The sequence below is a fragment of the Ostrea edulis genome, chromosome 4, assembly GCF_947568905.1.
Source record: "Ostrea edulis chromosome 4, xbOstEdul1.1, whole genome shotgun sequence".
In the NCBI taxonomy this organism is placed as follows: domain Eukaryota; kingdom Metazoa; phylum Mollusca; class Bivalvia; order Ostreida; family Ostreidae; genus Ostrea; species Ostrea edulis.
In genome coordinates this window covers 53,568,185-53,593,783 of record NC_079167.1, presented here as the reverse complement: position 1 = coordinate 53,593,783, position 25,599 = coordinate 53,568,185, and the positions used below count along the sequence as shown (strand labels likewise).

General features: G+C 33.7%; 1 protein-coding gene across 2 annotated transcripts in view; it reads left to right on the top strand.

Annotated features, from left to right (window-relative positions):
* The window catches only part of LOC125669267 (zinc finger MIZ domain-containing protein 1-like), a 52,964-nt gene that overhangs the window by 21,657 nt on the left and 5,708 nt on the right, over positions 1 to 25,599 (top strand). For both annotated transcript variants that reach the window (XM_048903706.2, XM_048903705.2), the window contains 9 exons: positions 9,128 to 9,365; positions 17,064 to 17,255; positions 17,348 to 17,602; positions 18,251 to 18,359; positions 19,145 to 19,280; positions 19,373 to 19,583; positions 21,165 to 21,270; positions 21,407 to 21,626; positions 24,224 to 24,375. In XM_048903706.2, coding sequence (XP_048759663.1) covers positions 9,128 to 9,365; positions 17,064 to 17,255; positions 17,348 to 17,602; positions 18,251 to 18,359; positions 19,145 to 19,280; positions 19,373 to 19,583; positions 21,165 to 21,270; positions 21,407 to 21,626; positions 24,224 to 24,375 — 1,619 coding nt within the window. The remainder of the gene's footprint in view (positions 1 to 9,127; positions 9,366 to 17,063; positions 17,256 to 17,347; positions 17,603 to 18,250; positions 18,360 to 19,144; positions 19,281 to 19,372; positions 19,584 to 21,164; positions 21,271 to 21,406; positions 21,627 to 24,223; positions 24,376 to 25,599) is intronic.

Sequence of the window (25,599 nt, the reverse complement as noted above, 5' to 3'; positions counted from 1 at the left end):
ATCTTCATGAGCCTCCTTCCCCATGACGGGTCTAGTAGACCATTTAAAAGGCTACAGAGATATCACGCTTGACAAAAATCAAAAAACTCATCTACGATGATAGCTGGAAATATGTTATGAAATTAAAATACAAACTTTTACAAACGAATCAGATTTTCCAGGAATATAATATTTTTTTTATTATAAAAAGATAAGATTCTTATTCATACTAGTATATTTGGCAGACCTTACAACCTGCAAAGATATAAATATTTTATGACAATTTGGTGGTATTCGAAACAACTTTCCTTGACAGACATCAAACTTTGTACACTAGTACATCATAAGGAGTAGATGACTCCTAGAACTTTTGGGTCCATATGGTCAAAGGTCAAGGGTCAAACTGGACATAGTAATATATTGTCTCCTATATTTTAAGAATCATTTGCTTGATTAACACCAAACTTGGTACACTGATACATCCTAAGGATTATATGACCCTATCGATTTTTAGGCCACATGGTCAAAAGCCGTCCACTCTGGACATAGGAGGATATTGTCTGCTTAATGTCTTGAATTGTTTTGGCACTCACTATCAATTAAATGATGCATATGTATAACCCTTTTCAATTTTGCACCAGTGGGGGCATATATGTTTTACAAACATTTCTTGTTAATCAAATGTATGCATATATAGAACTACATTTTCTCATCATCTGCTTTATTATGTTTTCTTAACAAAGTTTGGATTTCCCCCAACTTTTTTCCCATTGAATGAACCAATATCTCGGAAGCTATGGAATCAATTTTCATGAATTTTTAAGAGATTGTCAAGGATAAGTTTTGAATAACAGAGTTAATTTTGGCCATTTCGATTTTATCAGATATGAGCAAATGTAAAATGGGGTGAAGTAGCAAATAATAACTTAAGATCAATTTAAAACTGGGTGAAATAATTTTCCAATTTTGAGCAATTCTGAACTCTTCGATTGGCTGCAATCCAACAAACTAGAAAAAATACAATGTCATATTTCACCTACACTTGCCTTCAAGGCGAATATAACATTTTAATTTTTCTGACATCAGATAAAAAAATGTATTGTGAATTTCCGAAATTGATGCAAATATTCTTTAGCCATTTAATGAAAAGTGTCTCAAATCACTTTCAACTAGGTCTTGCACTCTAACTGGTCAACTAGTTATGGTGCCGTAGGCTCTGATGCTTTTAATTATGCAATTATATAATAAGAATTATTGGTCAATACAATGTTTTGTTACCCTCAAAGTACAATATCAACCAAGCCTGGAAGGCTCGGTGAGTGAATGTTGTATTTCTCAGGTAGCTTAGAAGCATAGTACACGACAATGCACAGTTGTCTCTGAAGAGAAACACTGTGATTGAGAGAAACACCTTGGATCATCACCTTTGGCTAGGGAAGATGAAGCAGTGTATTGATCTACAAAATATCAATGATTTGTAATGCAGTAGAACTTTTGTGCCATGAGATGATGAAGAGTAAAGACATTTTAGAGATATGTAATAATGTTAAAGCCAGCTGTGAAGCAGGCAACATTACAATCACATACTGTTGATATGCTTTATTGATTTTTAAATCACTTGAGTCACTCAGATGACCTATTAATATTTATGGCTGTCTGTCATTGTGTGACATAACTTTTGAACCTTTTTAAACCTCTTCTCAGAAACTGCATGGTCAATTTCCATTTAGGTCTCCACCAAAATTATGAAATTCACAGTGGTCAAACTCTAGGGCAGGGCTTTGTGGCTCATACATTTAGATTCCTGAGATGACTAATATTAGACCTTTCAATTGGTAATACCTAAGACTTTTTGACCAAGTGATCTTGGACTTTGCCTACTTTTCTCAAACTTTGTCCTTTGAATCAAGGGAATAGGGTAAGTAGTCATGCTTCCCAGTGAGCTGACCCAAGGTCAGTAAGGTTGGGTCAGTGAAAATCAGAGATCAAGAAGTGTGATCGGCTTGAAGACTTTTTGCAAGTCACATTAAATAAAGTATTGTATGTAGATATTTTAAATCTTATTTGCATAAATTTACCATCAGAATCAAAATATATACATAGATAAACATTTCAAAAAATAGATGTGAGGACATCGTGGTCTGTTTAGTTTTTAAATTTTAAACAAAGATTGATAAACTATCCTTGTAATTTCAAGGTAACTTGTACATAAATAGCGTGAATATTCGACAAACAACTTGTTGAAACATATAAACTGGCCGCATTTTATATCGCACTGATTATTGCATTGTCCAATTAAAATTAAATTTGTTGTTATATACCCTTGATTTGGACATTTTGTGCAATTTGTAAAAATAATCAATCAGTTAAGGAAGGATTTTATGTAGGTAAGTGAGACTACCTAAGGTGCAAGTTGGCTGTTTACATGTATGCAAAAACACGTGAATTTGTAGTTTTGTTTGCGGGTATTAAATATGAGAAAATACCATGGTATTGTTTTTCCGGTGTTGGCAGAAGAGGTAGGTAACATAGAATATTTCTGATGAGTTTTTTTTTTGCATCAATTCAACAAATTGATTTTTAATGAGTTTTTCCCCTGTAATATATAGTGAAAATAATTACACTTGTGGTATTTAATGTACAGAGTGGATGTGATGCCAACTAAAGCAGCAAATAGAAAGAGAATATATATTATCATAGAAGATGAATAATACTATCTGATTAAGTCTCAGAAAATTAATTTTACAATTATGCAATACTTCCTATGATATATGTGATAAACATGTACTATGAAAATGGGGGTGGGGGGGCAGTAAATTTCACTGTGGGTCAGTAAATTTGGACAGTCCACTGGTCGTGTTGGTCAGCAAGTTTTAAATGTTTTCCTGAAGAGAGTTTAAAGAAAAGGTTTATTACATGTTTCCAAATTGTGATGAATATTATTTAATGATGTACTTTCCGTGGATATTTACAAAAAGAATAATTATGGTTTAAACTAAAAAACAAAAAGAAGAAATATTTGTTTGTGCCAAAGCTTATAGCATTCGAGATTGTAGAATATATATACTTGGCACAAATGTTGCTTTGATATCATCACAGACCAGTTTGTCCTTCTTGATGCTAACAATATCGAGTTTTAAAGATGCACACTTGCTCCATCTACACACAACACTTCTGATTTGCAATCTACAGTGCTTGATACTCGTGTGACTGTGTATTGTCGCTATAGCCACGGTTACCGAGTCCATGGTTACCGAGTCCGGGCTTTTGACGATGGTGACTGTAATGCAGGCCATTTGATCTCGTTTGAAATGAATTTAAATTAGAATAGATATTAATTTATTTGATTATGTCTTTTAATTATTTTCGGTAATCAATTATGAAAATTTTCTAACTTGATTCTCAACTCTAAATTTCTTTTGCTATTTTTTTTGTCAGCAAGTCTGCTTAGAAATTTTACACAAGGGATTTGCAATCAAACCTATTTAGGGTCATTCTATTCTGTTTGTAGATATGTGGAACTGATATCTTTTCCCCCTGAAAATTCATGCATGTGCATGCACATGCATTGTGTTTTCAATGAGCTATTTCTGGAGTCAGTCCAACTTTTTTTTTTTTATATTTTTCAATAAACTGCTCTGAAACTTATGTAGTTTTTAATTAGTGTCCCAACTGTTAGGCATGGTCAAAAATTCTTGCAAACAGGCAAATACAGTACATTCTGATCGGTTGATACTATAATAAATATTTATAACTTTCTCACTAAGCAAAAAGATGACCTGAAATTTTAAATGTAGGCATGTATGACAAATGTCTACTTATCATGAGTAGATATTGGAAAAGTGAAAACACAAACACTCGTGCTGAAGTCTTTTTGGCTGATGCTTGAATAGCAATATTTTGTTTTATTTCGAAGAAATACTTTGAAACATGAATTATAGATGCATTGCTAGAATACCTTTAGAATGATATCACTTGAAAATCATGCAAGTCATTTGGGAGATGGGGAGCTGTTTTGTGAACACGTAAAATTGGTCATTAAGTTACCTTTTTATCGCATCATTTGCCTATACGGTTTTATTATTCATTGTATTCCTAACAGACATGCTCTTGGTAGATTCCATTTTGATTGTTGAACATTAGGTAAAGTGAAAATCTGTTGATTGCACTGTTTATTTTCCTGGATTGCATTCAGGAATTGGTCAGAAGTCAACAGAGAAAAAATTATATGGTCGGGGGTAGGGGGTGGTGTATGAATTAGGGTCGGTTAGAGACTGTAAATGAAGCACTTTTTTGCCTATTAATGTGATGATGTGGGTGTGTCTGGGTGGGTGGGATGGTGTGAGTGAGTGACTTAATAAATGTGTGTTTAACACTGATAGGGTTTGATGTTGTATTATCAGTTGTGAGGGGATGCTAGGCTTTTCACTGCATGCTCTTGTCTTATGCTTATGTGTTTACAAGTTTCATTTAGCTAATAATGTTTATTTATTATCAGCCTGGGCTGATGTCCGATATCCTATCTTTCTGTAAGCATTTCACTTTTTCCTCAAGAACCTTTGGTTCAATTTCAACCAAATTTTGCAAATTCAATCAGATTGACACAAAGTATAGTCAAAGAGATTCAGGTTGGTTCTAATGGAAGTACATGCATGTTCCTTTCAAAGGAAGATAAATAAAAAAACAATGAAAACATGGTGGGATGTTAAGAAATCTTGATAAAAACCATTGATCCTGATCAACCAAAATTTACCTGAAAGTTTTTACATACACTGTGGTCCATATGTTAGGGTGAGGATCACAATAAGGGTTTAAAGTTTCATATTGGAACATGCTGGACATTTCTTCTTAAGATTTTCATTTTTAACTTACGAACCAGAACCACAAGGGTATAATTCATCAAATTTAAGTGTATGCAAGCATCCTCATGTGGAGTAGATTTGGATTTGTTCGAACCATAATACAGAGGGCTAGGGCTACAGTAGAATGAATTACATTTTATAGGATCTAATGTTCTAAGACTGCTTTGAATGATTTTGTAATAATAGTCCATGTAAGAATTTTGTGAAATTTTGCAATTATTTGATATATTGTCCAGAATTAGACTCTCTAAAAAGATGATATACATGTAATATTTAGTAAAACTACTATATGGGTGTATATCAAATCTGAATATAGTGATTTATTGCACCTCTTACAAATTGTCTTATTTGATTGATTAAAAGTAATTCTCAGGTACGTGACTCACGATTGTGAAAGCACTGCAGCATTTGAATTCCAGTACTGATCATTGATTACCTTAATTGGCTCCGAATATTTGCATATACATGCAATTTTAACTTTTTATATTAATTAATACAATGATATATTTTTAAAATGATAAATCTGTGACTAATTTGGTCCGGGCTTATGTAGGTTTACTAGATCAGGAATGAAATTTTAAAAAAAATTCCTCCAAAAATGGATGAAAGAAGTCAACTTTATTTTGAACTTCAGTATCAGGTGGCCCCATGAATTCCAGTTATCTGGAGTAGACTGTATTAACAAAAGACTGACTTCAAAGACATCAGCTAATATTGCTAATTGAATAATCTTGTATACTAGGATTATATAAGAAAAATCTAGAAAGAACCACAAAGGTGCAATCTGTGAATGTCATAGGCTGTTAAATTTTGTCTTCAAATTCAACATAGAATTGGACATTTCTCAGTGGAAGTTTGCAAAAACTTGCCCCTCAAATCCCAGACTTGAGAATATAAAAAAAGAGATTTCCAATCCCTGAATCGGTGGCATTTTCACTTTAAACATAGTCAACTTCTTAATTACAATGTGACAAATTATTACCCAAATTTTCATGTAGCATTATTGGTGTAAAGGAAAGAAGAATTGGGAAAATTGTGGTCACTACCCCTCCTTCAGGGGGCTGATGCATCTTTAAAAATCTTCTTTATTCCAAGACATTAAGCAGACAAAATATTTGCATGGATCATGATTAGAACAAGGAGGCCTCTACCAAAATAATGAAAGTCATAGCCCCTTGGTCCTGAATTCTGGACCTGTGTCAGGGTTTATGACTCAATTAAAATAAAAATGCATTATTTCTTAAAATAATGCTGTTCGTCACTCCTGGGCATTGATATAAGGAGAGAAGCGGCTCTACTGATATTGTGCCATTCGTGACCCTTTTATATGGTGTTCTTGTACTAAGGTTGGGCTTATGATGTCTCATATCATGAAATTGTGTTATTAGGTCGCCTGACTCAGGTGACCTATAGCTGTCTATACCCATCCATTGTCATATGTTGTCTGTCATTAACTCTGGAATATTTTTGACATCTCAGAAATTCAGCATGGCCATTGCTGTAACATCTTTTGGTGTAGGGGGAGAAAAATTGTGCATTTCAATGTCTCTGGCCTTTTAGGGTCCTGGATGTACTGTGTTGTAAGGTTAAAAAAAGTATATAGAAATCTTAACCCCAAAGTGTATGAGACATTAAAAAACTGAATGCATTGTATCAAGATACAGAAGTTACAAAATGATCATTACTTTTGGTCACTGAAAATTTACAGCATCCAATTTAGACTGAACATTACTTTTGATATAAACTTTAAAACTTAATTTTGTTGATTTTAATTTTTTCTTTAGTTTTTAAGATATTTTTTTTTTTGGCTTAATTCATTTTCTTACCCTCACATTACATGTATCATTGATTTCTTTTTTATGGTGTTTTAGCTTAATGATGTGCAGTTCTTAGCAATAATTGACAACTCTCACTCAGAAATTCCTTGTTCCTATCATAAATCTTGGTATTTATGTTCTCGGAACATTATCCTCTGGTTTAATTATGGGCTTCATGATCCAAGTTACCATGAAGTTTAAGCCTGGTAGTGGCTACCACATACTTGAACGTGAAGGTTTGGATTCAATTCTCATTATTTTCAATGCAATTAACAAAACAACAAAAATCTAATCAATTATTAATGTGTTTGTATGAGGAGTTCATGGTTAATATAGTAATTTAAATAAAACCAAAAACTTCTATCATATTAGAAGTATGATTGGGTTGCATTTTTTTTTTATTTGTGTCACTGTGTAGCATAGCAGTGTGTCCATATGTCACATCCTAGCACTTTTGAATTTATCCTAGCACTTTTGAATAGTAAGAGATAGGACATGCGAGTTCTTTGTATGATGCCCTTGCACACCGATGTCCTTGCGGTTTGCAAATATGTGGCTTGAAACACTATACACATAGTTGTTTTGCAGATCTGCAGGATGTGCAACCTTTTGAAATAGTTACAGTGTTGTAAATAACATTCAAATCATTAATGATCTTTTCAAGGTGTTTTAGCTTAACAATGTACATCCTTCTACAGCAATGGTCATTAGCCTCATTTGAGAATTACTTTCATTCTATAAAGATTATATTCTCAGAATTGACATTTATATGAGAACTTTTTGATACAAGTTGCTTTATTATTGTATTGCAGTGGTTACAATACTGGGCATGCTTATTATAGCTAATTGAACATGGAAGTTTGGAGTTCAGATTTCATCATTTTCAATGCAATAACAATTTTTGTTCATTGTTTAAATGAATCTCAAAACTTCAATGTCACAGAATGGCTTTTCCACAAATATCCAAGGTCACATTTTCCTTAAACAAAATTGATAGTTGTGTTCCTGTTTGGGCCCACTCAGTTCTTGCTGGCAGAGGTTGATCCAACACAGGTTTCTGGTCCAGAATTTGATGAATGTCCATACACACCCCTTGAGCACCCAGGTCTGGTGCAGAGTTTAAAATAATTCAAATACTGTATAGTTCAACTGAGTTATGAGTAAATTGGTTTTGGACCTGACAATAAATCATTCCTTATGAAATGCATAATGTTGTTGGAAGACAATATACACTTACTCTGTATAAATACACACATAGTTTATACACGCAAAAAGTACAACACATCTGCAGTAGGAATATGCCATATTTACTACATTGTACAATGTACTTGTGTGGTTGTGCAGTACTTATCCAAGAATATACTTTTAAATGTGTACACCTTACAAAAACCTGATAGAATATAGGTTAAAACTTTACAGGTACATGTATGTGAACATAGATCTGTAGATGGTGACTATATTTCTTTGCAATGAGAAATTCGGCACCCGGATGTTGCTTAAATTACCCCAGACAAGCCGAACCATAATACAGTGTATTCAGGTGTGATCAAGTCTGAGAAACTGTTTCATGACTCTGAGACTCGAGAATAGGAAGAAATATAAGTGCGTTCTCGGGACAGTTGTGTCCACTTTGCCGCATGGCCTGGCAGGTTTTTCAAGGTCTAGTGATCTGAGGTTAGAAAAGGGTGTTAACAGAGATACCCATTGAAAGTAGAGGCTTACCACGGGTGAACACAATTGACTGATTATATATAAATATTTGATTTTTATGTGACATTCATAAGTATTAGAAGTATGAAGCGATAAAGAGCTTATATAAAGATAATTACATTTCTTAATTTTCATAGCTTAAAAGTTTTTAGGTGACCTATCACTAATGGTCTATGTGTGTCATCCCTTGTGCATTAACAATTTAACATTTTAGGCTTAGCTTCTTCTTGATAGCTACCCTTCCAATTTTGTTTCAAATTTAGTATGAAGGGACAAGGGGACATTGTAAATCTCATGATCCCCAGAGTAGAAGTTCTGACTCCAGCTGTCAAAGGCAGGACCAAACTGGCATATAGTGTTTATGTGTGTATTTTTGAAGGGGCTGTAAAAATTCCCTGATTTTGAAGGGGGACCTGTTTTAAGGGGTACCCGTATTGATGAGTTTCACAGTATTTGTAGAAGTCGTGATATTGTAATGGAGAAACAAATTAGAAATAATGATCTCCATTGATAATTAAAATAACAGTGCAAAGTCTCTTAGTCATGCCAATACCACTTTAATGAGAACTACATATACATACCTGTATTATGAACTGAGTGTTGCACAATCATAGTGTTTGAGGAAGGATTGAAATAGAGCAGTTGTGGATACTTAACATGCATGTAAATTATCATGTTCATGGCTCTGCTGAATTTGTTGTTGTTTTGCTTTTTAATGAAGGTATTTATATTGATTCTGATACTTTGATATTTTTCCAGGTATCCCCCTACTCCCAACACACCAGGCTCCAACACTCCAATATCAGGACACGGTGATTATCCAGGGGGTCCAGGAATGCCACAGGGCAACCCAGCTCTCTCTGCAGCTCTGGTGGCAGCAGCAGCAACAGCAACGGCAACCGCCACAGCAACTGCAAGTATGGTGGCCATGCAAGATCAGCAACAGCAACTCAATATGCAGATGAATATGACTGGACATTACCCACCACAGATGCCTGTAAGTTGAGAATTTTAAAATTTAAATTTAAATTTTAAAAGTCTTTTAAATATGATATGTATGCAACAAGGAAGGGTGAAACCATTATACCCCTTGAAACAAAGCTGGGAGGAGTATGTTGGAATCACCATGTCCATCTGTCCACCAGTTCTTAGGCTTTGTTTTCCTCAAAGATTTTCTGTATTGCTATTGATGGAAGACTTATAAAAGTGAACTTTTCAAAGTTTCCTTCTCCATCTGAGTTTCATTCTAACTTACCACAAAATGGACCGCATCCCTTTCTGAGGGTAGACAATCAAGAAATAGTAAAATTAGCATAATTTTCTTTCAAAAACCACAGTATCAAAAAATATGTAACTGATATAAGTGGAGATAGTGTAGATTAAAATTTGTTCAAATGGAGTCCGCATGAGGCCACATTTAAGGGAGTTCAAAGTTTTGCAAAAAGGAAGTAGGAAATTATATAAAAATGTTCTTGTGAAGAAGAGCAATGCTGCTAATTGACATTTAAATGTAAAAACATGTAAAAACATCCTTAGTTTTTAGTTGAAGGTTTGTGTGAGATTTTTTTGATCAATTGTTGCCTGTTGTCATTGTTGTCATCATAGCAAACTTAAAGAAAAGCCAAGATTTGTATGAAAGCTTTCTTATGTAAAGTAGATTCAAGTTTGTTCAATTCCTGAGCCCTGGGGCCAGGATGGAGTCACAATAGCTGTGCTCAAAGTATAGAACCATTTTAAAAACATCTTCCTGGGACCATGGCAAAATGTAGGGTTCAAACTTTTATAGGAGTATGTAGGAACATCCTCTTAAGAGGAAAAGTTCAATTTGTCAAATTAATATATAAGTATCCATATATAGTGTAGATTCAAGTTTTTCACATCATGACCTCCAGGGCCAGGATAAAGCCATAACAGAGGTTCAAAGATTTAGATGAGATAATTCTTTAAAAATCTTCTTAAGCACAACAAGGGTACATGTAATAGGTTGTCATTTTGATATGGAGGCATTCTTACAATTTATTCAAGTCATGCCCCCACCCCCACCTCACCCCCTTCAGCTGGGGAAGGGGGCAGTACAGGGCACAATTAAGGATTTTGAGTGACTTGGATGATATATTGCTATATGCATGTTTATTGTTAACACTTGCAACATATTTTACTTTTTCACAGAAACTGCATCACCAATTTTTACCAAAATTGTTGGGATAGGGGAACAAACAGTATGGATTTTTTTTTATCTTTCTCCCTTTGGGGCCCATAGAGTAGGGCAAAAAAAACCTTTATTTGGGGTCAGTCTCGGGTGGTGATATAAAGAGTGAAAATGGATTAAATTTATCAAAAAAACTCTATTCCTGAACATCAAGGAAACAAACTAGATATGTAATTATATTGAGTATGTAATTATGTCTCTTGTAAAGTTATGAAATTTATAAGAGGTTCAGATTCTGGAGGGGGTATGGATCAGATATAGTGAAATTACATTAACACCCCCTCCCCATATTTTATTGCCCAGACGCAATCTGTCACAATAATTGATAGTGCCTAATATTTTTCATGTGGCAGCTGCTGGAGTTTGGGCTCAGACTAAACTCAACTAAAATACAAAAACATAATCAAAGCCTAGTGCATTGTGCAGGATGTAAATAAAAATCCATGAGAGGTTTTGTATAGTATAATGAAGATAATAAACTTTATCAGATAATGTACGTACTTGTATAACTTTTGCACTGTTGTACTATATTCATGATTTATGTCTTAAACATGTGTTAAACCACTCAAAATTCAGAGTAACGATTGATGATACACATGTGCATATATTCATATTACATAACTACTTGTACCTTGCTGCTGTAAGGGGCTGACGTTTTCCTCCTCAGAATCTTATTTGACCCCAGAGGCAGCACTACTGTAGCACTGGTATTAATCTGAATCATTTTTTATAAGTGATATATAAATTATATATTTATATATAATATATATATATTTTCAAACAGATTGTTACAAATATTCAAATTCATACATTTCAATATGGAGGGTTAAAAATATAAATCTGCTGATTTTGTATTGTTTCTTAAAGCAGATTCATTTTTCCCTGTTGATTACAATCTGTGATGCATTTTGTACTTGTAGATTATAAATGTTACATATGTAATAAGTATGGAGATAAATCATAGCTGTTTTTCTGATTGAAAAGGCATAGTCATTACCTGTTTTCATGTAATATCTAATGACAGATAAGTTCTCTATAATTTCAATACATTCAAACCACTTACATTCAAACTTCAAGTGTCTGGTATTTTCATTTAACCAGTGTACACATACTTTGTTTATTTCCTTCTATTTATTTAAATCAGCATTACCACTATTACAAAATGTATTATTATTCAGTAATTGTTAAATTCTAATACATCTACTGAGTAAACGTTTTTCTGGTAACCAAAATGAATTTACATTAAATTAGAAAGGACTGCTTGTAACATTGTGATACTTTGTTCAAATGAAATTTTCATAGAGAAAAAACTTATGCTAATTCTTATACAAGTCCGGTGTATTAAAAGTGAAATGAAGATTGTGTCATTAATGTTTTGCATTAGAGGAATCAAATTTCCTGCATGAAGTATGCATGACTTAGAGGAGAACTTCTATTATGTGCTAGCAATTTGATTTATTTTTAATAATCGTGGTCTTTCATTTAGTCAGTTGAATTTCTCAGTTGATCTATTGCAGTCTGTGTTTGTCCATCATAGAGCATTCACATTTGAACATTTTTAACTTCTTTTCAGTTATGAAGTATGGTACTGTACTTAGTAACTAAAGGACAATGTATAACAAAAGCAGTTTTTGGCCCCCTTATTTTGGTCATCTGAGTGACCCATTTTGGGTCTTAGAGGTAGGGCTGAAGGCTCTAAAAATAGTACATTTTTTAGAATCTTTTTTCCTCCCAGTCATCTGGCACAAAAACTTGGTGCATAATTATGATTAGCACAAGGCCAGCCTACCAAATATATTAACTTAATACCCCCCTCCCCCCAGATTAGTAGTTCTGGCCCCAGGATGGGGATTTGTGGCTCAAAATCAAAATGCACTACATCTTTAAAGATACTCTTTTACTCCTAACATCTAACTCCAACTAAAATAGTGCCATGCAAGGTCAATTGATTATGCAGGAGAGTTAAGGCAATTACTAATTGCTCATGACCGAGCCTTTAATATATATATACATCCACATATTGTATGACACCACAAACATTTGCGAATTTTTCGAGACCTTTATTGATTAGATCAGTGTAGAAACTTTATATTGTCATACATACGCAAATCAATTTGAATGCTATTTTGTACTTCAGCCAAGCATTGCAAGTGTAGTGCAATGTTCAACTAGTGTATGGTATCACCAAAACGGAAAATGTTGTGATTTTTTAGGCCAAAGTAAGCTAAACAAATATGAAAAATGAACTGAGATTAAGGGATACTTCTGATGAAAAGTTGATTATCTTAGATATCGGTTTTAAATGAGGATTTTGCTTATAGCATTGCTTAAGTATACCCTTGTGCAACAAGTTGTGAAGGGTATAGCATTGCAATGCTGCTGTGGGTGTGGTTTAAGCTAATGTGAGCATGATTTAAAGAGATCCCTTTTACTGAGGATAGTCAAACTTTGCTTACCACTCAAACATTTCGGAATCCGTATATTATTGCAACTGTTTTAACCAAAAGTATTTAGTTCTGAATCTGTGTTTACAAACAACTGTAAATATCATTTGGCCATCTGTAATGCATATTCAAGTGACAGTCACATGACTATTTTAGATCTTGACAAACATATAAACTGAAGTAGGAACATTGATATGCTTGAGTGTGTAAAACGGTTTATTTAACGACCACATTTTCTCTTTCTTGAATCCACTCATTAACAAACGTAGTTAGGGTGTTGCATCACCATGTTATAAATGATCTTTCTACTATTTTCTTTTAAATGCAAATATTTTCCAAGTGTATAAATTAGGAATTTCAGCCGAATTGATAATTTTGAAAATTAATTCAGCTTCATTAGAATAATACTTTATGCATTAGGGGAAAATATCAGGTCATACCACTTTAAATGATTACCAATTTAAATTCAGAAAGGAAAAAGCAAGAAAGACAAGACATGACAAGTTTCACAGTAGCAGATTTGATGCTTGTATCTAAGTTTCTAGCTTTACAATATTGCATGGTCTCATGAACAATTAGAAAAATATTGTTGAATTTTCAGATTCTATGAAATAATTGAAGGAGGTACGCCCTAGACAAATATCATATAAATTCCAGAATTTAGGAAATATGTATGTACTAGATTTTGAGTCGTATGTTCACAGTGCACACAGTGTCGTGGGCAGTGTTCAAGATCATAGCAGCTAGTCTAGGGGCTATAGGTATGATGGCTGATTTGTGCCGTTTGACAATGCGTTTTCTTTTCATTATTTTGAGGCGAAAAGTAGCTAATATCTTTTCGTTATTTCGGGACGAAAAGTCGCTAAATATTGTTTTGTTATTTTTATCTGGAAATAACAAAAAGACAATAAAGTGTAATATGACATATATCAGCCACCATACCAAGCCCTTAGGCTAGTCAGTACAATCTTGAACGCAGTATTGGTGAAATAAAAATGCTAAAATGTTGATTATTATCGGCTATACCTGGAAGAATATCTCCACTAATTATGTAATGATAAACAATTAAATATTTTGGAGGAAGAACAAAAAAATTGGAAGCTTTAATCAAATAATTGCAATGAATATATTTATCAAAGGACAGTGTTCTACTTTGGTTGTGAATGCATGGTCATGAAGCAAACCATATAAATTAAGGTTGCAAAGAGCAGGAAGAGAATGGCTTCATGTAATATCAAAAGGGAAGTTAAAATCACTAAATTTGAATTTCCTATGATGTGATAAAGACAGTACTGTTTAATTATGATACTTTATTATGTAAATCCACTAATATCAGCATTTAATTAAGAAGACTGAATTTTACAGGAAATAATACATAGTTATTTATAAATTCTAGTTTTGAAGTTACTAATAAAAATATATAGGAAAAATTCTATATAGGAAAATTCTTTGAACATCCTCTTCTCAAGAACCGCAATGGTAAATTTTTTCCCAGATTAATTTGCAAGCATCCACTTGATTAAGATAGATTCAAGTTTGTTCACATCTTGGCCTCTAGGTCCAAGAGGTAGAAGGGGCATAATTGGAATTTGATGTTTTTAAAACATGTGAAAATGCAGTAGCTCAGGTAAGCAATGTAGCCATTAGCTTGATCATTTGTTCACCTGAGCTAAAAAATCAAGTGAGCTTTTCTAATCATCCATTGTAGTCCAGCTATCCATCCTTTTTTAATGCCTCTGTCCCTTTGTAAACTTAGCACACTTTCAATTTCTGCTTTAGAATCACCAAGCCAATTTCAATCAAACTTCACGATTTTTAATCTTCTCAGGAACAGCAAGGCCATGGTTAGTCATATTGATATACAAACATCCTTAGGTATGGTACAGATTCAAGTTTCTTCAAATCAATGTCTTGTAGGTAGGTTTGTGCCACAGTACAGGTTTAGAGTATATGGTAAAAAAATTGGAAAATCTTCCTAAGAACAACAGGACCATGATTAGTATGCAAGCATCTTCAGATAGTGTACATAGATTCAAGTTAGTTTGAATCTTGACTCCAGTATGTTGGATGGGGCCAGTGTCAATAGGAGATCAAAATTTTTACATGGTACTATATATTTAAATAATATTTGTAAAAAATCTTCTTCTCTACCACTGACCATGATAATTAAGTCATATTGATTTGCAAACATTCCAATGTAGTGCAGATTCATATTTTATCAAATCATGGCTCCTAGGGTGGGGAATCAAGGTGTTGCTTGAAAATATGTAGGAAATATAAAAGAAGTAGCAGAACCACACTAAATCATGTTTTTTCTTACAAATTAGGGACCCTTGGGTTAGGTTGGGGCTAAAATAGGGATGAAATTTTACAGAATACATGCATATGATATAGGACAAAAACTTCTTTATATCTTCTCCAGAACAGCAAGGCCATGCAAGTTATATATATTTTGTACCATCTCCATTTTGCATGGATTCAAGTTCAGTTGAATCACGACCCAATAGGGCTAGGGTTGAATGGGTCATAATATGGGGTAAAAAAAAAATTCATAAAAATGAAGAAGGAAAAAAAAAATCTTTTTAAACTTCTGATTCAGAAGGACATTTGGGCCAAGGGTGACTCTGGTGAGTGTTATGGCCAACGGGCCTTATGTACATTGCTGCTTTTTGGCATAACTTCATGTTCTGAACTTTTGACCTCAGGAAATATGAACACAACAAATAGCTGTGTTGTTTTATATGCAAGTTTAAATTGTGTGCAGTGGTATCACAGCAAATGATCGGATTAACTGATGTTATCATGTGAATACATCAGATAACAAATGGGATGACTTTTACATGTATTATGTTGTTTTTGATTATTAAGTTAAATATATTGATGCAAATGAATTTTTGAAATGGAGCATCTGTATGGAAACTGTATTCTGTTCTCTTTAATGCTTATATCATTAGAAATGAGATTCAACAATTAATGCCAAATGTCATTTGCCATTTCAACTGTTCAGAGCTAAGGTTAACACCAGTTTCAGTCTAAGATCAGAAAACAACATACCAATAACTGTTTTGTTTTTTCACTTCAATGGAGGACACATTATGTTAATGAGCTTTCCCTAACAGTAGAATGAAATCAAAGTACTGAAAGTATTGATTGGTGCTATTTCAATTAGAGTGAAGAAACCTCACATATTTCAAGAATAAAATCTAGTAGAATCATGAAGACTTGGATTTTTTTTTAAAGAAGTAGAAATTTTTGCAGGTCAATAAATTAGGGGGAAATAAGAGTTTGTGCAATCAAATCATAATTTTATTGCTGGGATGTTGGTCACTTAGCATAAAAGAGTATTCATATACTTTTTATGTATACAAACATGAACTAGTTTGAATATTACATTTTGAATCATGATATAAATGTGTTTTGACATTTATTCAAGTTCAGTTGTACAAAGTGAAGTTCACTAATGAAATAATTTTAATTCATTTCTCTAGGTCATTATTGGTCCTGAATCAAGGGGATTTGTTGGAGATCAAGGTCTTTAGCATTTAAATGTTAAAAAGGATTGTTTATGCCACAAGTTAGCAGAATGGAAGCCTATTCAGTTTTTGTAGTTTGAATGATACACTTGTTGCACCATTAGTCTGCAACATTTCTATTATACATACAAACATGACACACCCCCACTCCCACCCCCCACCCCCCAGGAAAGATGGAATCATATGAAAGGGATTTAAAGTTTCAAGACATATACATAGGAAAATTATGTGGAAAATAACTTTTCACGAAACACATGAAAATATGGGAACATTTTTAAAATATTCTTTTTCTCAGGAACCACAAAGGTGCATTTGTCAAATTAATATCCAAGCATTCTCATTCAGTGTGGATTTAAATTTGTTTATGCCATGACCCCTGGATTCTGGAATGCTCCATGTCTTGAGTTTATTAAGAATAACATAGTAATGGATGGAATTTGTTACATATTGAAGATTCACTTTCAAAGGAATATGATGATTATAACACATTTATTTTTATTTGTGTTTAGGTTCAGGGTCAGTATAATCAATATCAAGGGATGCCCCAAAGAGGAGGACATATGAACATGGATCCTGGGACAGGTCCAGGTCCAATGATGAATAAAGGCATGTATATGCGTCGTCCAGCCCCCTATCACAATCCACAAATGGTGAAAGGAAGGCAGGTTCCTGGTGGTCAGCAATATCCAAATGGAACGCAGGTATTGTATGCTTAGAAAAGCTGCACTTTAGAGAGGCATAGTAGATTTATATATGATGTGTATGTATAAGAATTTGTGTTTTGTTCCTGCAGTATGGCCCACAGTATGTGAACCAACAACAATATCCCAATAAACCTCAGTACCCTCCAGCACAGCAGCCTTTACCCTCCCCTACATATGTTTCTCAGCAACCAGGAATGAGGCCCACTGCTCCACCTCACTACCCAAATGGTCAGAACCCATACATGACAGGCCAGTATCCTCCTACACAAGGACGACAGCTCCCTGCTCAGGCCCCAGGGTATGGTCCCTCCCCACAGTACAACAATGGACAGCAAAACTTGCAGGTACTTTAATTAATCCACCTGATGTCATATAGTAAAATAGTAGTGGAAGAAGTGCATCCAATGATATTGGTTAGCTAGTGAATATGTCACCCTCCCCATGGCCATATTGTTTATTGTGATGGCTTCTCTTCTATATGCGAAATACAGTTTTGCGGATTTCTTCACTGTGCAAAATGGACTTTACTAAGTTGTTTGTCAACTCAATTTCTGCTATGGTTTAAATTCAGTTTCTGTTACAATTTAAATTGGATTGAAATGAAATTTGAGGGAGTTGTTCAGTAACAAGTTTAATTGTGCAAAATACCTGTATAAAATAAATTTTTATTTCATTTTTCTTCCTTTAACTTTGAACTTAACTCATTATAATAGAAGGGAATGTTTGTGAATGCAGTTTCTGCTACATTTCAAATCACTTAACTCATTATAATAGAAGGGAATGTTTGTGAATGCAGTTTCTGCTACATTTCAAATCATAAAAAGCTAAAGTTTGACAGATATGTTTATGGGGATTTGGTAGGTATGCAAAAAGGAGGGATGATGGGAGATAAAAATTTTGCATGAAAACAAACACTAGTTATTTTGATTTCTATTTTGATAAGTGCAATTCACTGTTCCTTTATGTGACCTTGAGAAATGATCTGATTGTAGTCCTCCAACATGAATTATCCTCACTCACCACTACCTGGTAACCCTACCCCACCCATCACACCAGGAGCAGTGCAGTCTCCATACCCAGGGCAAATGCCAATAAAAAAAGGTAAGACATGATGCTAAAAATATGGTTATGTGAATAAAAATAAACACATGAGAGACAAGGTTGTAGGAAATATTCTCTATAGTAATCAGTCGCAAAAGCTAAGATTAGGGCCTTTATTTGGCTGTTGAATTTGTTTGAAATCTTTGAGGTTTGAAATACATCTCTATTTCAAACTTCTTTTATGACAAGACCATGATAATATTCACAACTAGTTTAGTACTATTTATTGTAATTTGGCATTAAAAAAGAAGCATCTTATTGCTTGCTGATGTTTTAAGCCCACCTGCAGCTCAAATAAGTTTTTTTGATCAAATTCCGCCATATGTCTGTCATCTGAAATCTGTAATGTGTTGTCAGTTAACTTTTCATCTTTTCAACTTTTTCTCAAAAACCACTAGGCCAATTTCAACAAATTTTGCCACAAAGCACCCTTAGGTAAAGGAAATTCATATTCAAATGAAGAGCCATGGCCATGATAGTAGGGTGGAGTTTTATGTTGGAGTGTATAGGAAAGCTCTTTGAAAATCTTCTCTAGAACCATGATGATACAATTCTTCAAATTAATATGCATCCTCATGTAGGATAGATTGAAGTTTGTTCACATCATGACAGATGGGGCACAACAGAGGACATGAATGTTTTACATGGGGAAAATGGGAACAATTAAGATAGAGAAAACTGAAATGTGTAGAGGAAAGCACTATGCTGCCTAAACTTTATAGGCATAGGTGAAATTTCAGCAATCCTGGGGACAGTGTGTTTTTACATGTTTTGTATCATTTCAGATCCTGAAGAGTTACGCCTGACGTTCCCTGTTAGAGATGGCGTGGTCCTGCCTCCTTTCCGCCTGGAGCACAATCTGGCAGTCAGCAACCATGTCTTCCACCTCCGAGATTCTGTATATCAGACGCTTATGTGGAGGTACAGATTACAAAGCTGTACTTTATGGAAGTAGTTGTGTGGTGTCTGATAATGGAAGACAACTTGTAAAATGATATATTATTCTGTTTCAGATCTGATCTTGAGTTGCAGTTGAAATGTTTTCATCATGAAGATAGGCAGATGAATACTAACTGGCCAGCATCAGTGACTGTTAGCGTAAATGCTAATCCACTGAACATTGAGCGTGGAGAGAACAAGACTTCACACAAACCACTATACCTCAAAGATGTCTGCCAGCCTGGCAGAAACACCATACAGATCACAGTCACAGCATGTTGTTGTGTAAGCTCGTATTACATGTGCTTTTTCAAGCCACCCGAGTTTCTCAGGTGACCTATTGCGATAGGGGATTGCTTGCCATTGTCTGTCATGCATTATCATACAACCAACTTCTTCATAAAATTTGGCATTATAATGGAACATCTTTTGGGTAAAGGGAACTAAAATTGTGAATTTCATGGTCACTAGATCCCTGAGGCCTGATGATAGGAATCAAAACTGGAAAAGTGATGCAATCTTTAAAAATCTCATTTTTATTTGGGGACATCTAACTGACAAACTGTATATATATAGTCATGATGAGCAAGGGTGTCTCTACCAAATGGGGGAATTCATGGCTACTGGGTCAGGGGTTCAGGAGCTAGGATGGGGGTCAAAATGGGTATATAGCAAAAATGCATTTACGTGTAGTGTGTAAATATCTTCTTCATTACTTCTGTGCATTGTAAAGGAATCTCTTCTAATTAGGTAATGAAGTTCTTCTAATTAACTTTAGTACTTTCAATTTATTCTGTTCTTTTGCTGTAAGAGAGCTACCCAATCATTTCATGAATCTACCTAATATAGATACAAGTTTTTAATGCAGTGATTTACTTTGAATACTTGGCTGTAATCTTTCTCACAGATTGGGTTCGATAGAATTTTAAAGTTCAATTCTAAATTCACACATTTGTTTGAACAACAAAATACCTTTACATGTTCTTTCCTCTTAAAATATAAAATATTATGTGAGTACTAAAGTTAGTTAAAAGAGGTTTATAAAACCCCACATTGAAAATGCAGGAACCTTATTGGAATTTCAGTATCCATCTGTCCATCGTTTTCACTGCGACTCGATATCTTGAATAATTTTCAGCATAAAACTCTCATGATTATATATGCAAAGGTAGTTGACAATTAAAGGAAAAGACTTTTAAGATTTTGGAGTCATGAGGTAAAAAATCAAGGTTACAAAAGACCTTTAAGGGCAAAAAAAAATTAATCTCTAGTTTCTTAGGCACCGTCACATTAGACTGAAAGCTACCACATTGATCAATTTTAGCAATATATTCAAAGGGGGATAACTCAATTTTCTCTTTCAACCATTTGGAAAGCAAAAGTTCATTTTTGTTAAAGTAACTATCTTAGACATTTTATGTTATGAATAGGTGTGTAAAATATTATTTACTCTTCATAGTGAGTGAATAAGTGTACAAAAAATAATATTCAGTTGGTAATTCTATATTAAACGGTTATGTGAAAAAAGAAAGGTAACTCACAGTTACTGCTTTAAAAACAAACTTGCCTGTCTCATTAAATGTTGAAAAAATCTTTGGGAAATCATACAATATTAAAGCATCTATATTTAGTGCAAATTCCATTTTGGGAATTAATGCCCTCAGACCAGTGTAGACCCACAGTATACTCCCAAAGTTTGTCAAAATAAATATGACATGTAGTGTACAGTTGTTCAATAACTAACTGGTTGTGCTCTTCTTACTTTTTATGTGATATAAAGTTGACAGTTAAGATCCATGGGTGTCTTATTTTTTTTAAAACTTCTGTTCCATTGAAATTCTAATATGAAAGCATTATTATTTTCAGTCTCATTTGTTTGTTCTTCAACTGGTTCATCGTCCAAGCGTGCGGTCGGTTCTTCAGGGTTTGTTGAAGAAACGTCTTCTACCCGCAGAACATTGTATCACCAAAAGTATGTTGTAACTTGAAATGCTTTTTACATCATAAGTTTCAGTGTTATTGGGGAAAAATTATGGGCATAATGTAAGAAAACTTTTCTGATGAAAATTAATGATCAGCATATTTTATGAAGCTTTTTGATTTTTCAGTCAAAAGAAATTTTACGAGTGTAACCAGTGGCAACAGTGTAAATGGTGAGGATGGAGTTGAGCAGACAGCTATTAAAGTATCACTTAAATGTCCTATCACATTCCGGCGGATTATGCTGCCTGCTCGTGGCCATGAGTGTAAACACATACAGTGCTTTGATCTAGAGTCTTATCTCCAGCTGAACACAGAAAGGGGTTCCTGGCGATGCCCAGTTTGTAGGTAAGACTTGGGCTCTTTTTACATTGTTCAGAGCGGAAGATCTGTCAGAAATTTTTATCAAAGGTCTAGTGAATATCTTGATTGGAGTGTCTTCACTCCCAGGTATAAAATTATATATGATAAGGGTTCTACCTGGCCCCCAAATTGACAGTTGTGCTTTTGTTTTAGAATTAGATGTATATTCTGCGAGACTCTTGAAGCATTATTATTTTCAATTTGACCAAAGTGACAGTGACTGAAAATTGTGAAATAATGAAAATTTTGTTATCCTGCTGTATTCAGTATTCTGACATTATTTTACTACTAAAAGTAGAGTGTATGCAGGATTTTAATAACTTTCAAGGTTTAAAAATTTCATGAAAGTCCAGCCCAGAGCTTTTTTCCATTTTTTAGTCCTAAGCTTGATCAGTTTGCCAAGTCCCAACATTTGCATATTTGCTAGACTTGTTGATTTTTGTATAGATTAGTACCTTTATATACATATATATTAATCAAAATTATAGAACCTGTTTCATTGTATTTAATGCATTAATTAAATTTCCCCCAATTCCTTTCATACTTTAGATTTTCGTTTTGAGTTTCAGTGTTTTTGGGCTTGTCAGCCTTCCATTTGTCTCTTGTATTCATAACTGTGAAATTGAAATAGCAACAAAATGTCAATGCTTGAGTCATCGATGTAGTTCTGACACTTACGTTAATTTTGATTTTTGTAAATCAAAATTTATTAATATTCATGAGGACCAGGAAATATGTTGCTGTATTTTAGATAGCAATTTGGTTTAAGTGTTACATTTCTAAAAAATAATCCACCGTGATGAAAACTCCATTTTACAAATAATTTGCTGAAAATTTTGTTTTACTGTCACCTGGAAATTTGGTTCAATCATGGTTTTAGTTTTAAAAAGGCAAGCTTGACAGGATTTTCCTTTGATCTGTTTATTATATGGAATGCCCAGATTTAATTTTTTTAAGTCCCTCGTTCTTTTCAACTCTTGACTTTAAATTTATGCGTAATTTTAATTGATATATGTTGATTGGTTTTAATCTGTAGCTTCACAATTGAGATATAAGTGATATCCTCTCTACATTAACAAAAAAGTCTATTTTTTGTTCTACATTGTGTGATACTCAAGTTATTTTAAGGCCCACGGGTCTCTTGTTATTAACTTCATAAGGAACAATATTACATTCTACAAAATTTTAATCATCACAAGATAATTATACATTTCAGTATAATATTTTAACATAATAGAGATTCAAGTTACTTAAGATCCTTCCCTGGTTTTATTTTTTCTTAATTCTGCTAAACTGAAAGTGTAATTGAGGTTTTCTTATCAGTATTCCATCAATTCTTCTGTCTGTTGTCTCTGTGAAAATTACATTTTCAAATTCTTCTCAATTATGTATTGACCAATATCAATCAAACCTCACACAAAGCATCCATTGGTAAAGGGTACCTTATGCCAATTTTATCAAAGAAGGACCATGTCCTGATGAAGGCAAAATGAGGGTGGAATGTCATAAAAGTCTTTTTCTCACAGTTCACAGAACCAAGAAAAACCATAACCATTTGGATTGAAAGTTTTACAGAAGAACTGTAAAGCATTGATAACTTGATATTCAAATCATTAGACACATTAGGTATTTATTGAAGTCTATCGTGATAAAGTGACCTATTTACTGAACCTTTGTGGATTTATTGTTTCAATGGTTGAATTTGCATTTTAGTAAAAATTCTGAATAATATAAAAATTTCTGATCATATTTTCAAAATCTTCCTAATGCTCAAGGTTTCAATAACCGAAACACCACTTGCAATAGTCAATCATCAAAAACATTTCTGTATTCCACAACCATACAACATGGTTTAAAATCCAGGGTATAGATATGTTAAATCAGCCGATATTCTGACCATTGGTAATCACAGATACAATGAATGAAGGATATAATGAATTACTTCCTATATATGTTGCAGTCTGTGTTTGTGATTAGAAGGATACGCTGTAGCATTGAAATAGTACTCTTTCTCATTGAAATGGTTCCAAATTGCATGCTTTCAATATCTAATAGTAATTGTCAGGATAAATAAGTGTCTTAACCATGGTAATTTTTGCAATCCAGGGGTCTGATTCCCTTACGTGGGAGATGAGAGTAAGTGAATCGGGACAGGTGTCTGATTCGCTTACTTGGGAGATGAGATTAAGTGAATCGGGACAGGTGTCTGATTCGCTTACGTGGGAGATGAGAGTAAGTGAATCCTGACAGGTGTCTGATTCTCTTACGTGGGAGATGAGAGTAAGTGAATCGGGACAGGTGTCTGATTCTCTTGCGTGGGAGATGAGAGTAAGTGAATCGGGACAGGTGTCTGATTCGCTTACGTAGGAGATGAGAGTAAGTCAATCGGATACTTGGCTTGCCAAAGTGAACCATGGTATATTGCATATGTTGCCAAGAAATAGATATGCAATATATAAATTTGATTACAGTAAAACAGCATTATTGGATATATAATTTTGATTACAGTAAAACAGCATTATTGGATATATAAATTTGATTACAGTAAAACAGCATTATTGGATATATAAATTTGATTACAGTAAAACAGCATTATTGGAGGGTTTGGAGATTGACCAGTACATTTGGGGTATACTAACAAATCTTCAGACCACAGAATTTGAGGAGGTTACCATTGACCCCATGGCAGCTTGGAAACCAGTGCAGCATAAAACTGTGAAAGAGGAAGACACTGGTAGGTTTCCAGATATAGATTTAATGTAGAAGGCACACCTTCCATTTTGTTCTGCTCATCTGCGAAAAAAGTAGATGCAAACATCAGTTTCAATATTTCTTTGCAGGAAAGTTAATGTTTTTGGTTTTAAGCTTTCACATGTGATCATAACTAGGTCAGGTCTTGATGTGAAATAAGGGTAGGTCTTCTATCAAATCTTAAATGAGATAAGATTTGCATTTTGTTAAGATTGATATTATTGGTTTTCTAGAACAAGTAGACATTAAAGATTGCAATTAATGATGTAAAATCTTTACTGTCGATTAAAGATTGCAATTAACGATCTTTATTTTTACTGTCCTCTGAGATTTGTCAGACTCTGATTAATTTTCTTGATTCTATTCATTGTTTTTAAACTAGAATAGATATATATAGCTTTCAAATTCCCAGGGGCCAATCACAATATCTTGTTATAAACTGATAGAGCTCAAAATCGTTAACATCAATAAGTTATCACAGATTGTTTATAGCTTTCCAGGTTATGATAAGATACCTATTTTTCATGTAGTAATATTGAGCTTGAAATGGGTGTGATCACTTGAAATGATCAAAATGATAATTTTCTCTTCTATAATGCTATCAACATGTTTCATGTTTAAGAGACATAAGGCTTGAAAGATTTAGAGATCAAACTCCTTAAAGTCTCTTATTATATAACATTAAAGACTTTTCTTGATCTCAATTGATTCCATTCATTGCTCTGAATAACCTTTCTTCTATAATGTATATAACAAATTCTTGATCTGAGATATCTAGAATATACTTCATATTTACAACTCTCGGAGAATACCTGCAGACATGTTCATTTTACATGTTTTAGAATATAAAATATTGTGATATTTTGAAAGTGACATCTTCAAAAAGAAAAAGATCAAATTTAGTTGACTAGCTAATGAATCTGGAAGTGATAAAATTTTAAATGGAGAATTCTTGTTTGAAACTCTTTATATTGACACCAACATTTATGCTTTGGAACAAGATCTTGATGTTCGATTGACTTTTCTACGAATTGATTATTGTGCAAACTTTTGAGTCTTTAAATCAAAACCTTTCATGATTTACTTTCCAAAATTTCCTCGTGTATAAATTTTCTCAGGTGAGCTTTTTTAAGCCCATTACCGTCTGATTCTCAAAAACTCAAAAGGCCACTCTAAAGCTTCTCAGTTACTATATTTGCCCGACTGA